Source organism: Vigna unguiculata, chromosome 11, assembly GCF_004118075.2.
Source record: "Vigna unguiculata cultivar IT97K-499-35 chromosome 11, ASM411807v1, whole genome shotgun sequence".
Taxonomy (NCBI): domain Eukaryota; kingdom Viridiplantae; phylum Streptophyta; class Magnoliopsida; order Fabales; family Fabaceae; genus Vigna; species Vigna unguiculata.
In genome coordinates this window covers 3,174,212-3,188,423 of record NC_040289.1, presented here as the reverse complement: position 1 = coordinate 3,188,423, position 14,212 = coordinate 3,174,212, and the positions used below count along the sequence as shown (strand labels likewise).

Here is a 14,212-nt window from a genome sequence, read left to right as displayed (position 1 = left end):
ACAATGAAGGAATTGGGATTTTTTAACCCTACGAAGGGATACTACCTCGGTTATTCGAAACCGAGGCATATTGTGCCCTTACTGCCTCGGGTAGGCGCTGGACCGAGGCATATATTACCACTACTACCTCGGTTATTACAGAATCGAGACATATTGCTTCAGTAAAAAAAAAATTTCAAATTATGGGTCAACGCAGTGGTCAAAATATTTACATGTCTCTACTACCTCGGTTAAGAGAGAACCGAGGCATATTGCATCAGTAAAAATAAATAAATTAAATTAGGAGTCAACGCGTTGAGTCAAAATTTTTTTTAGCCATATGCCTCGGTTATTATGACAACCGAGGCATAAAAGATGAATTTAATTACAAAACTGCCACCGCGTACTTATATGCAGTGGGTCTGCAGGAACCGAGACATATACGGCGCTGTAAAAGCTCTAAAATGCACTAGTGCTGTTATAGGGAGTAGTGATTAACACATACAATAGACATTGAAACATGTCCTAGTGGTTAGTCATGGTTGATAAATTGGCAAGTATTTTGTTATTCAGTTTTGATTTTGATAAGAAATTCCCACATTGAGTGGTAATGGGTATATATATATATATATATATATATATATATATATATATATATATATATATATATATATGAATGATATTAAATTTTTTTAAATTAGATATGAAAACGAGATGAGGATGTGTACGTACATATTTCTTAAATTAGTTATGGAAACGGAATGAGGATGGATATGTACATATTTCTTCTGTCCCGTTTACACATGTGTTCTATTTTCATATATGTTTTTGTTTTAAATTACTAAAACACATTTAATTTATTAAATAATCTAACAAATTATTTTCATAAATTATTTATGAAATACAAATTTGATATTTTTACTCTTTTTTTATTATTAGTTGACTTTTATTGAATTATTCTTTGATACTCCGATATTTATATCATAATAATTTCTTTATATATTTGTCATTGGAAAAAAGAAAATATATTCTTTTTGACATTTAATATTTGATATCATATTTTCTTTACTCTATTTTTTTTATATATTAGAATTTTTTTTTGTGATAACAAATTTGTTATGCACCTTGAATATTAAATATATAGATATTGCTTGTTTCTCCATTTGTGAACTTGTTCAAAATAAAACATTTGATTTGACTCTCGTTCATGTCAAAACTAAACGTCAAATATGTGATTGTATTTATAAACGTAAACGACTTTGCTGATACTACTTTCGATAGTTCCATCGATAAGTTAAAAATCATTAATATTTATTCTGCAACTTGTATGGATATTAGAATAAAATATAATTAAATATTATATATAATCTATTATTTAGTTTCCAAATAATATTATATATAGCCAGTTATTTTATTTTATTTTCTATTCAACTTATTAGTATTTTGTTATCATATATAATTATCACTTTTCTTATAAATAAAATATATTAATTTAATGAATTATTCTATTTATTTCTCTATTAGCATGTGATGAGGAAACTCACACTCACACATCCCACATCCGGTCCCATTTTCTACTGTTCTTATTATATTTAATTCTTTTAACTTCAATATCTTTTAACATATAATATTTTAATTTAATTGTTTAATTTATTTTTCTTGTTGAGTAGATCAAGTACAAAATTTTTTACAAAAGTTTTAAAATTACTAACATAAACATAGATGTTACCGAGCATTTGTGTATGATTTTTTAAATATTTATAAATTATTTAAATTTCAAATGTAGTAATTAAAATAGTAAAATTGGAAAAACAAAAGATGTATATAATTATAGATATATCTATAGATAAAATAAATTTTAGTTATTAAATTAAAAAAATATTATAAGTAATATTGTATATTATGAGTAATTATTTAAATTTGAAAAAATAGTTATTAAAATGATAAAAGAGTAATAATTCTCTTATAATAAATAAATATTTGAATTTAAAATAATAGTTATTAAAGATAAAACTGAACAATAATTTTTTGTTATAAATAATTATTTAAATTTAAAAAATTAAAATTAAAATAGGAAAATTGAAAAAAAAGATATTAGTATAACCTATATTTTCACATGTGAAAATCAATTATTGACCATATTATACTATGTTCGTTACATGACTATTGTCAAAAGCTGTACCCTGGAACTTTTTAAGTTAAATAAAAGAATCTGAGGACTCCAAAAGAAGTTGTGAATATGTATATATACGGAGTTAATTCCAGCTTAACAGAATTAATCAAATTAAATATTTTTAAATAATTGAAATACTAAATTGAACCAATAAAAAATATAATAATTAAATTAAACTAAATAAAAAATTAAAAAACCAAATTAATAATCATATCTATAAGAAGAATTTCAAAAGAAGTTATATATATATATATATATATATATATATATATATATATATATATATTTTTTTTTTTTTTTTTTTTTTTGATATAGCAATATCCATTATTTCTCCGATACCTGCTCTATTATTGGACCTCAACCTATTTTAGTCATGTCCTTCTGTTTGTATTATTCATTTTTTGATTAAATATGTTTTTGGTTCCTGAACTTTCAGTATGTTTTGGAATTAGTTCATTTTGAAATTTTGGACCAATTTAGTTCTTCATCTTTCGAAATACGTGGATTTAGTCATTTTAATCAAATTTTGTTAAATTTATTTGATATTTCGTACGCATTTTAAAATTGTATTTTAGTTGTTTATACTATTTGACACATTTTTGCTTTAATGTTAAGTCAAATACTATTATGAAACTTGCTTGAAATGTCAAATAAACTTCACAAAATTTGATTAAAAGGACTAAATCCATGTATTTCGAGAGATGAAGGACCAAATTGGTCCAAAGTTTCGAAATGGACTAATTCCAAAATTCACTGAAAATTAAGGGACCAAAAACATATTTAATCCATCATTTTTCACGTATCAATTTCTTTTTCTAATTTAATTTTTAAATTTGTACTCCTTGTTCAGTAAATTGTGTATACAATTTTAAAATTATGTAGCCTGTTGAGTAAATTGTGTATAGAATTTTAAAACTATGTAGTATATGCACTATCGCAAAAACAAATGGGTTTGAATGTGTGGTCCAAACCTATAGAAGGGAAAGGTTTTTGGTTCCCACACCCCATTATGACTAACTGCACCCTTATACTAACATGAACCTACTCGAATATCATCTCACTACAACTCACCTCTGTCATCACTTTCATCATCAGTGTTACTACTACCATCATAGCCTTTATAGAGAAAGAACACTGCACATGAAGAAGAAGACAGAGAAAGAGAACGTTAAAAACTTGTTCGGAAAAATTTTTCTCAAAAACACATTTTATATGTTTCAGAAAATTTGTTTAGAAAAGTTCATTCCAGAAACTCGTTGTAGAAGGTATTACATACGTTTTAAAGGTTTGTTTCGAAAATCTTGTTAGAAAAAGCTTACTTTAAAATATCCTATTTCAAAAATCCCGTATAAAACATGTTTCAAAAATTCTAGAAATGTTATTCTAAAAGACGTTTGAAACAAGTAATCCAAAAATCAGTTTAAAAAGGATAAATGGTTATTTTGAAAATTACAGATGCTCCAGTTATTGAAACCCCTTAGGGCTTTCTGTTTTAGGGTTAGTTTATGATAAGTGATATAAATTTGTTACCTAGGGTTTTTTTCCTTTTCCTTCCAAAACCTATTTAAGATAGGTTTCGTTCCCTTTTTGGATGTAAGTAAGAAACACAGTTGAAATACAAAAGTTAGAATTTTTGTCTTACCTTGCGTGCTCTTATGCCCTTTCTTTTCTGGATTTCCATCATTCTCACATTTCCTATGCGATCATAATATGGTATCAGAGCATGTTAAAATGCTCTGCTTCCGTCGCACTCTGATATACATTTGGACAATAAAGATGCCGTCAAACATGGGAACACCAACCATGCAAACCATGCAATACGATTTTGACCAACATTTTTAGAGAAATCAAAATAATACATTCAAAATTTTATAGATTTAATTATTATCACTAATGCAATTAAAATAATACATAATTTAATATAACGATAACAAAAAAGAAACTACACATATATGAAAGATTATCAAAAGAAAATTTGATGATAATACCACACTTAAAATTCAATTTATAAAAAATACATAGTGCAATGCGTTTTTTTCTATGTTTATAAGATAAAAAATTAATATATAAGAGGCTCATTAAATAAATGATTAAACTAATGTTTCATTATCTATCAAGTAAGACAATAGAGGACTACCTCTTTCTTTATTAATGGAAGAGAACAACTGAGAGATGAGAGTAAAAATAATAGATCTTTATACAATACTTTTTCTTCTATGTTCATAAAATAAAAAATTAATATAAAATATGCTCATTAAATAAATTATTAAACTAATATTTCAGTGTCAATCGAAAGAATTACTTCTTCTTTACTACCTCGAGAATGGAAGAGAACAAAGGAGAAATAAGAACAAAAATAATAGACATTTTTCTCTTCCAAAACAAAAGAAAACAGGTGAAAATGAGATATGAGAACAATTTGTAAAAAACTCAAATCATAATAAAAAAATAATAAAAAATATATTGATAAATCTTTTAATTCTTTATTTTTTATTATGTTTAATTTTATATTTTATTAACATTAATTATTATGTTTATAAAAGAAATAAAATATTTGATTTAATCATCATTAATTTGTAATATATTTTTTAATATCTATAAAAATATTTGATTTAATCATCATTAATTTGTAATATATCTCCTAATAATATAAAAAAATCAAAATATTAATAATATAAAAAAATTTCAAATTTTTTTTTGGGGGGAGGGGGCATGGCCTCCTATCATCAAAGAGCTTTGCCACTACTAATCTTGATCGGTCTCTCATACCCACTAGCCCTTATTATCTACACCTTGAAGAAAACCCAGGTTTGGTGTTAGTATCTACTAATTTGAATGATTCTAACTACCCTTATTGGAGCAAGAACATGAAACGAGTTTGCTGTCCAAGAACAAACTAAAATTTGTTAATAGGAGCATCAAGACTCCTCTTCCTAATGATCCCATCTATGAAGCTTGGGAAAGGTGTAATGTCATGATTCTGTCATGGATTATAAGAGTTCTTTCTCATGATATTGCTAAAAGCGTCCTATAGATTGACTCTGCTAAGGAACTTTGGGAAGAACTAAAGGAAAGATTCTCTCAAGGAGATTACTTTTAGATTTTTGACCTTCTCCAAGAGATTCACTCCATCAAACAAGGAGAAAGGACCATAACCCAATTCTTCACTGAGTTAAAAAGGTTGTGGGAGGAGCTGGACTTCCTGCGTCGCATACCAACTTGCACATGTGTAAAGCCATGTGAGTGTGATCATACTAAAATCTTTTTGAAATAGAGAGAGGTAGAACATTCTATTTGTTTCTTAAAAGGCCTAGATGATTGTTACAATAATGTCAAAACCCAAATTTTATTAATGGAGCCCTTGCCTAGTATAACCAAAGTTTTTTCTTTGATAATACAACAAGAGAAAAAAAAATAATAGTTCTGGAACCTTAAGTTTTTAGAATAAGGTTTTCTTGAATACTGTTGAGAGGAACTACAAAGCTCAAGAATAGGGTTCTTGGAAAGGTGAAAGCAAAGGGAACAATTTTCGTGCTCAAGGAAGGGGAAGAGGAAGAAACCCCAACCAAGGGAAATAGTGCACATACTGGCACAAGATGAACCACAATGTAGAGGAATGTTATTCAAAACAAGGGTATCCTTTGTGATTTAGGTCATCAAATCTATCAAATATACTCTCTTCTACATTATACTATACCATCAAAGTTTATAGGAAGTAACGATTTGAAACTAAAAAGCACATTAAAAGATTTTCGTGACAATGGTCATGGCTGGAGGTTAGTCCTTATTCCTTTCTTCTGCATTTGTTTTATATTCATATTTTAAGATGAAATATTTTCGGGTGTGATAGTCAAGTAGTGCATTTTGAACTATTGTATGTATGAGTTCATTAAAGATTGACATATGATTGTTTATTTCAAATCTATTTGATAAAAGAACTTAGTCCCATAGAACTATGGAACTGAAGAAATATAATTATATGATTTTTGTACGAGATCAATAATTATGGTTGGGAACAATTATTTTGTAAAAAAAGATGTTTTAAACCTTTTAGGTGAATGCATCATAGGGATTAATATATATTATATGTTGTATACTTAATATATATAATGAATATTATTATTTATTTTGATTGCATTATAAATAATTTTAACACAAATATTTATTTTTAAATGTTTGAAATTCTTGAAAGGTGAATATAATAAATTAGATAGTAGTCACATAATTCTTATTGATTGATATTTATAACAACATAGTAAATATTAATTATAATTAATTATATGTGATGTGATGAACTTTTACTCAGAAATTTTCTTACCTCTATAAGATCAATTAGGATGAAATATTGGATTATATTTCTCAAATCAACCACAAGAATTGAGAAAAGGAACATAGTATAATAGTTTTATCATTTAGTTATGAATCTAATTGAGCAAGACTTAACAAGTTTTATGTCACAAGAGTCATTCATTAAGACATGGTAAAACATAATAGTTTTATTGTTTTATCATTTGATTATATGAGTCTAATTAAGGATGACTTTAGCCCACGTATAAGTTTTATATCACTATATTCATTCATTAATAAAATGTTTCTATTGGTAAAACATGATGTTTGCTATAGTCTCAAATTATGAAGATGAACATGTATTTTAAAATTTGCAATTTCTCAATATGTGAATATTGTAAATATTTCTGATATCCATTATGGTATCCCAAACTAAAAATGAGATAATTATAAGTTTTTGAGGACAAAGTTCTTCTCTATTTGGGTTGAATAAACATTGATTATTTTATTAGAAGACTAGAATCACCGTTATTACTGAGACCATCATTCCAAATGTTGTTGATCGTTATGAAAAGTGGAAGAGGTTAAATGATCTCTTTGCGACATTAATAAAGACCAACTTTTCTGCTGGTATTCGAGATTTTGTTCAACATGACAATGTGGGAGATTTATTAAAGGTCATTGATGAAAATCCATCACATTTGATAAATCTCTTACCAACACTATTATCGTGTATTTTTCATTCTTAAAGCTTCGAGATTAAGCCGAGATTAAGGGGTGTGTGATCATATCATGCACATAAGGGACATCGTGGCTCATCTGAAAGCCTTGGAGGTTACCATTTGAGCTAATACTTTTTCACATCATATCAATCAATAATTAATGTCAAAAAGACTCTCACTACCCGCATTTATTATTTATTTATTTAATTATATTTCACGGGTCTTACAAGGAGTCACACAAAACTTCCTAAATTTTTGTGGATTGAAGCACTTAAGACGATTGTGTATATAATGAATTGAGTTCTAACCAAAGCTATTTTAAGAACACATTTTGAGTTATTCAAAGGTTGGAAACCCAATTTATGATATATACGCATGGAGGAATGCCCATCTAAAGTGACATTTTACAACCCACAAGAGAAGAAAGAATCTGAGACTATTAGTCGGTATTTCATTAGATATACTGAAAAGTCCAAAGGTTACAGTGGTTTATTATCCATCTCATAACACTGGAATTGTGAAATCAAGGAAAGTTTCATGTAAATGACTTGATTAGTAGGAGTGATTTAATTCAAAATAATCATTATGAAGTTCAACTCTCAAAATCAAATGATAAATTGGTAGTCATTCATGTTCCTTTAGTTCAAAAGCGTATTAGACAACTAGTTATTCAAATTTCACAAATTGTTGGAGATAGATCAAATTGTTGAGGAACCAATTGAACAACAAGGTTTTGAACAAGGTAGTAAAACAACATTAAGAAGATCTACAAGGATAAAAAGATCAATCAACAATTTATAGTGATTGTGAAGTGCATTTACAAGAATCAAATTATAACATTGGAACCGAAAATTATATTCAACGGGAACAAATTAAGAATGTTTCCTATGCTTTAGCGATTAGAAGTCTATGTATGCTCAGAGTAATCTAGGTGTTGACCACTAGAAAGCTGCAAAGAAGGTAATCAAATATCTTCAAGGATCAAAGGATTTCAAGCTCATATACAAATAAACTAATAGTTTGAAGGTGATAGGCTACTTCTATTTAGATTTTGCTTGTTGCATGAATACCAAAAAATCAACATTTGGTATTATATTTTTATGCTAACTAGTGAAGATATTTTGGAGTAGCAAAAAGCAGACATTGACTACTACTCCCACTTTGGAGGCTGAGTTTGTTTCTTATTTTGAAGCTACCTCACATAGCGTATGGTTGAAGAGTTTTATATATGGGTTTAGAGTTGTAGATTCAATAATAAAATGCTATCATGAAACGCGTTTGAAACATCAAATAAATTTAACAAAATTTAGTTAAAAGGACTAAACTCACACATTTCTAAATATGAGAAACTAAATTAGATCAAAATTTTAACTAATTTCAAATTTCACTACAAGTCAAGGGATAAGAAACAAATTTAACCAATATATATGTCATCATGATCCTTAAACTTATGTCTCAGGCCTTAATATAACTTCAAATAATTTTATTCCCTTTTGTCTTTGTGTATCATCTTCTCTACTGCACAAACCATTACTAAACAATCTAAAACAAACATATCAAAAAATTTCTTTTTTAAAAGAAAAATGTATTACATATATTTATATTTTAAGATTTCACTCAGTTTTCATACTAATAGTTATTAAGTTTCACTTATGTTATTATTTCGTTATTTAATAACCGATATATTTTTATTTAATTTATTGTTATTATTACTTTTATTATATATTTAAATTCAAAATTTACAGTTATTCTTATTATAAAAAATTGATTATCGTTTAAAAACTAAGTTAAGAAAAAATTTGATGTTCGAGTTTCACAATCTGAAACCTTGAAAAATGTATAACTATATTTATATGAAAAATCTAAATAACATATTTAAGTGTATCTTATTATTATATATATGGTTGAATGTTTATGATTTTTATTGATTTGGTCTGTGCTTAATGCTTGTTTTGGAACACACCTTAGAGCATGATCTAGTTGAAAAGTCATAGATATGGAATTTCAACAGTCTAACTAATCAAAACAAACCAAATATTTCAATTCACTAGAAATGGGATTGTGTGTTTGATCCCCATTGTTTAGTCCAAGAGATTTGGTAAGGTATGTCGAACTTAGATAACCATTACAAGAGACATATGTGTGTCTAAATTTAGAGAACATGAAAAGTAGTAGTATTCATCACAAATGAGAGTACTGAGTAACTTTGAAACAAGAGAGATTTGAGTGAGATTGCTTAGGAAATCTGTTTAATCATTTCACATATTAGAATTATTGTTTGGTTGGTGTTTTGAATTTTTTTTCTTTGTTTCATTGTTTCTATGTTTTCACTTGTTTCTTTGTTAATTTTAGAAATTTCCAATTCTCAAATTTTTGTTTATATAAAAATTGAGATAACCTGGTTGTTCGAGTATCTTTTTGTGTTCTTGTTAGTACAAGGTATTGATGAAAAAGAAGATAAGACTAAAAGAAGCATATGATATTGGTTCAACAAGTGACCCACAAAAAAATAAAAATAAACGTCACAGTGAATATTAGGTGTCGAGGTAAAAGACGTTAAACAAACGCTTGCTGTACTTTTAGCAATTTTTTCCTTTAAGATATATTTTTCAACATCACTCGTTGGGTGAATCCTTCGCCCAAGGCCATATGGTCAAACATTTTCATTCACTAGGCGAGTATGCTCACCCAACGAACGCATCAATGCTCTTTCAATGATTTTCTTTAATTTGTGTCTGGACATGCTTAATTATAAATTTTATCTGAGTTTGATCTAATCATGTCCTCAAAATATATGAATTGAATGTTTGGATGGTTAGTTGAGTTAGAATATGTTTGAGCAATGATTTTCTTATCTCATAATTGTGTATAGTTAAGATAACTTCTAGCATACATTGATTGTGAGATAGTTTGATATGATTATATTTAGTCAATCCTTCTTCAGTATGAGAGTATGACCAAATTTTTGGATATTTGAGTATGGAAACATTTCCGTGTTAAAAGCATGAGTGTTATGAGCTTGAGAGTAAAGAGCTATAAGGAAAGCAATTATTGCCATGGAATTTATTTTTGCCTGATTCTTGTTAATATAATAACATAATTGGTTAGAAAGGATAAAGACATTTGTTTGATATGTTTAAGCTAGCCAAATAGCTAACCCTGATATATTTAATTGTTTGTTTTTACCCTTTTTAAGCCTAATTGTTTCACTTTTTTACCTTTAGTCTTTAAAGAAAATATATCGTGTCTCGCACCTTAGCCAAAGACAACATGTACATGTTGAGTGAAATAAAGGTATGAGATCATATCACTTTAGGGTAGGGTATAAACACCCTATTAGGATATGAGATTGAATAAGTTTGGGGTAGGCTTTTGTAAAAACCCTACCCCAGGAAAAAGAAAAGAGAAATAAGAGAAAAGACAGCAAATCCCATGTGATAAAAACAGGTTGTGTTATGAGAAGTATATGAAAATTTTAGGAAAATTATTTTGCAGAGAACACCATGATACCATGAATTATTTACATTTAGTTATTCTCTTCAACTCAATGATATTTTTTAATTCCTGAAAAACCATATTTCTTCTAGCTAAGCCTCATTGCAACCTTTGGAAGACGTTTTGGTCTAACCAAATGTGTGCATTATGTAAATTAGATGATGGTCAAAAGTCGATGAAGTGGTTTTATAACATGATGTTTATGAGTAATCATTTATAAACGCTTTTGTGCAAAGTGAAACACTAATTTTAGTGAGGTTTTTGATTCAATAGTCTCGTTATTATCTCTTATAATGTTTTTAGGATTGAAGTGATTAAACAGAATCATGTCATTCTATCTTAAGTTTTAAAGCCACAAGTTAAATTCCCTTTTGTTGCATGATAAAAATTGATTGACAAGTCATTTGTTCTTATGATGTTTTGATGGATTAACATTAGTTTTTCTTACTTTATAGTTTTAAGCTTTCACGAGAACATGAAAAAGTTTAAAGTTTTGAACATTGTGATAATTGACATTATCATGTTTTATTTTTTTATTTAATTTTATCTTTTATTGTTATCTTATTATTATCTTTTCAAATATTTTAAAATTCATTTAATAAAATTGGAAGAGAAAAATACTTGATTTACATGTTTGATATTTTACAAATAAGTAAAAATATCAAAGAAATTAAAAAAATAATATCAACATAATCTAATTATCACAATTATCAGCAAAATGATTCAATACAAATTTGCATATGGATAAAAACTCATGTTTTGTTCAGTTTTATTCTATAGTAAGTTGTCGTAATTATTAACGAGAAAATATACAAGATTTTTTTTACTTAATTCATATGTGTATGTGCTTTTTCTAGACGATAATACAATTCAAAGATCATAATATATTAAACTTCAACCCACCCTTTTTGTTCTCATACATATTTTTTATCTTAAAACGAATATTTTAAACTGTAATAATTAATCTGATACTACACTAATTTTTGTTATATTTTAAATATATAAAAAAAAGATTTGAGTTTTTGTCACGATAATTTGTTTTCCAATTTATCATACTTAAACATTTCAACTTGTTTCCATTCTTTTATAAATCAAGCCAATGTTTTGTTTTTCTAATTTAATTCAAACAACAAGACGATAATAACCTCTGACATAAGTAACAAATAACATATCACTGGCCAAAGTTATTTTCGTTTAAAAAAAATGTAACAAAACATCACACAAGTCATTGTAAATTTGAACAAAAAAAATTATATGAAGCAGATTTTAAAAAAAATTACTAAAATAAAAACATTAAAAATTTTAGAAGAAATTGAAAATATAATCAGAATAAAAAAATGGTTAAACCTAAAAAAAGAATTGATGACTACCAAGTGTTGAAAAAAGAACACGTCCAGAAAGTACAAATGCAAGTCAAAGATAACGTGCGCACTTACGTCTTATCCTCATGTATATGTTGACAACTTATACAACTCTATTGATCATTGCATCAACATTTCAAAGAGAATTTATGTGTTAATAATTAACAATATCTAACGCACTCCCTTACATCATATATCATTGGACATCGACAATTGTGACTTTGTTCCTTTCACCCGAAATCTATAAATACACAACTCAATCTAAATTAACACCATCAAAGTTAAGCAGAACAAAGAGAGCAACCAGAGAAAAAGCATCAGAGAAAGAAAAAGTATCAGACATATAAGTTCACACAAAAATGGGTGAAAGTAATCATGTCATCCCTCTTCTTACACCTCACAGGATGGGGAAATTCAACATTTCCCACAGGTACTTTTTTACTTGCTTCTCAGAAACATGCAAATACATTGACATTTAAGTTACTTCAACTTCAATTCATTTGAATTTTCAGAATCGTTATGGCACCACTATATAGAGCAAGAGCTTACAATAATGTTCCTCAGCCACATGCTATCCTATATTACTCTCAAAGAGCTACCAAGGGTGGTCTTCTCATTACTGAAGCTACCAGTATTTCACCCTCTTCTAAATAGTACGTAATTTCCATTTTCATTTACTACATATCTCATAAGTCTGATATTTTATTATTTTCTGTTGTGTTCAAAATTCATCTCATTTGATGATACTTGTCATTTGCATATATAGCCCAAACTCACCTGGTATATGGTCAAGAGAGCAAATTGAAGCATGGAAACCCGTTGTGGATGCTGTTCATGCCAAAGGTGGAATATTCTTCTGTCAGATTGTTCATGTTGGAAGGGCTTCAGAGGAAGGTACGTATATAATTAACTTTCCTCTATTATTTCTGCTTTACATTACAATTTCTTGTTAGAATATAATCAATAAGATATTCATTCATTTTTTATGCACTCAGATGGGGAAGCTCCAGTTTCATCAACCAACAAGCCATTAAAATCTGGTAATGGCATGCAACCAAGAGCGTTAGAGACAGATGAAATTCCTTCTATTATCAATGACTTCAGAATTGCTGCAAGGAATGCCATGGAAGCAGGTATAATGAGTATAAATAACACATGAATTGAGTTGAGTTCCATACAAATACTATAATCATGAAGGTCTTGTTCAGTTTCTAAGCACAAGTAGTACTGGTACAGGGTTTGATGGAGTTGAGATTCATGGAGCACATGGTTTTCTGATAGACCAGTTTTTGAAAGACCAAGTTAACGACAGAAGAGACAGGTATGGTGGATCATTGGAGAATCGCTGTCGCTTTGCATTAGAAGTTGTTGAAGCTGTTGTTGAAGAAATAGGAGCAGACAGACTTGGAGTGAGACTATCACCCTTTTCAGATTACAATGAATGTGTTGATTCCAAGCCTCAAGAACTGGGTCTCTACATGGCCCAATCTCTGAACAAACATGGTGTGGTGTACTTGCACATGGTTGAGCCAAGATGGAACATTTCTGGGGAGAATGTGGAAAGCCCTTACACTCTTGAACCAATGAAGAAGGCCTTTAATGGCACTTTCATTGTTGCAGGAGGCTATAACAGAGAAGAAGGGAACAAAGCTGTGACTGAGAACTACACAGATCTTGTTGCTTATGGTCGTTTGTTTTTGGCTAATCCAGATTTGCCTAAGAGATTTGAGGTTGATGCACCACTCAACAAATACAACAGAGACACCTTTTACACTCAAGATCCGATTGTTGGTTACACCGACTACCCTTATCTTGAAGCCACTGCTTAATAAGGTTATCACATCAAATATAAGTCAGGGTTTACTTTGTGGTTGAAGATTCGATGTTCAAATAATGTTGTTGATTAATCTGTATTTGCAGGTTTTCATCCAATAATAAAATGTAAGAGAATAGTCAAGTACTTAATCTTATAAATTTGCTATAAACTATCATTTTCTGACAAGTAAAAAACTATAAATCTATACTCTCACTTTCCCAGCCTCAGAAAGTGGCAAACTGTCAGAAAAGGTGTAAATTTGAAGACTTAACGCATTCCCTAACAAGCACTGAATTTTTAGTATAAAAACTTATTTGAAAATTCTCAAATAATTTTACCTTGTCTTTAATAACCCAACAAGAATCTTAGGGGAAAAGTA

General features: G+C 28.3%; 2 protein-coding genes across 4 annotated transcripts in view; one reads left to right on the top strand and one right to left on the bottom strand.

The window, feature by feature from the left end:
• LOC114168318 (protein ZINC INDUCED FACILITATOR-LIKE 1-like) overlaps positions 1-14,212 on the bottom strand; it is a 64,499-nt gene that overhangs the window by 23,225 nt on the left and 27,062 nt on the right. The window lies entirely within an intron of this gene.
• On the top strand, positions 12,290-13,991 carry LOC114168323 (putative 12-oxophytodienoate reductase 11). Its single transcript, XM_028053097.1, has 5 exons — positions 12,290-12,447; positions 12,530-12,670; positions 12,784-12,911; positions 13,013-13,150; positions 13,254-13,991. Exons 1-5 carry the CDS (start codon positions 12,377-12,379, stop codon positions 13,844-13,846), a joined length of 1,071 nt encoding a protein of 356 aa, XP_027908898.1. The 5' UTR covers positions 12,290-12,376; the 3' UTR covers positions 13,847-13,991.

What these genes read in the sequence shown, in the direction of transcription:
- LOC114168323 (XM_028053097.1), top strand. Translation starts at nt 12,377, where the DNA reads ATGGGTGAAAGTAATCATGTCATCCCTCTTCTTACACCTCACAGGATG. An exon ending in TGGAAGGGCTTCAGAGGAAG is followed by an intron (nt 12,912 to 13,012) that starts GTACGTATATAA and finishes TTATGCACTCAG; the next exon opens with ATGGGGAAGCTCCAGTTTCA. An exon ending in AAGGAATGCCATGGAAGCAG is followed by an intron (nt 13,151 to 13,253) that starts GTATAATGAGTA and finishes GTACTGGTACAG; the next exon opens with GGTTTGATGGAGTTGAGATT.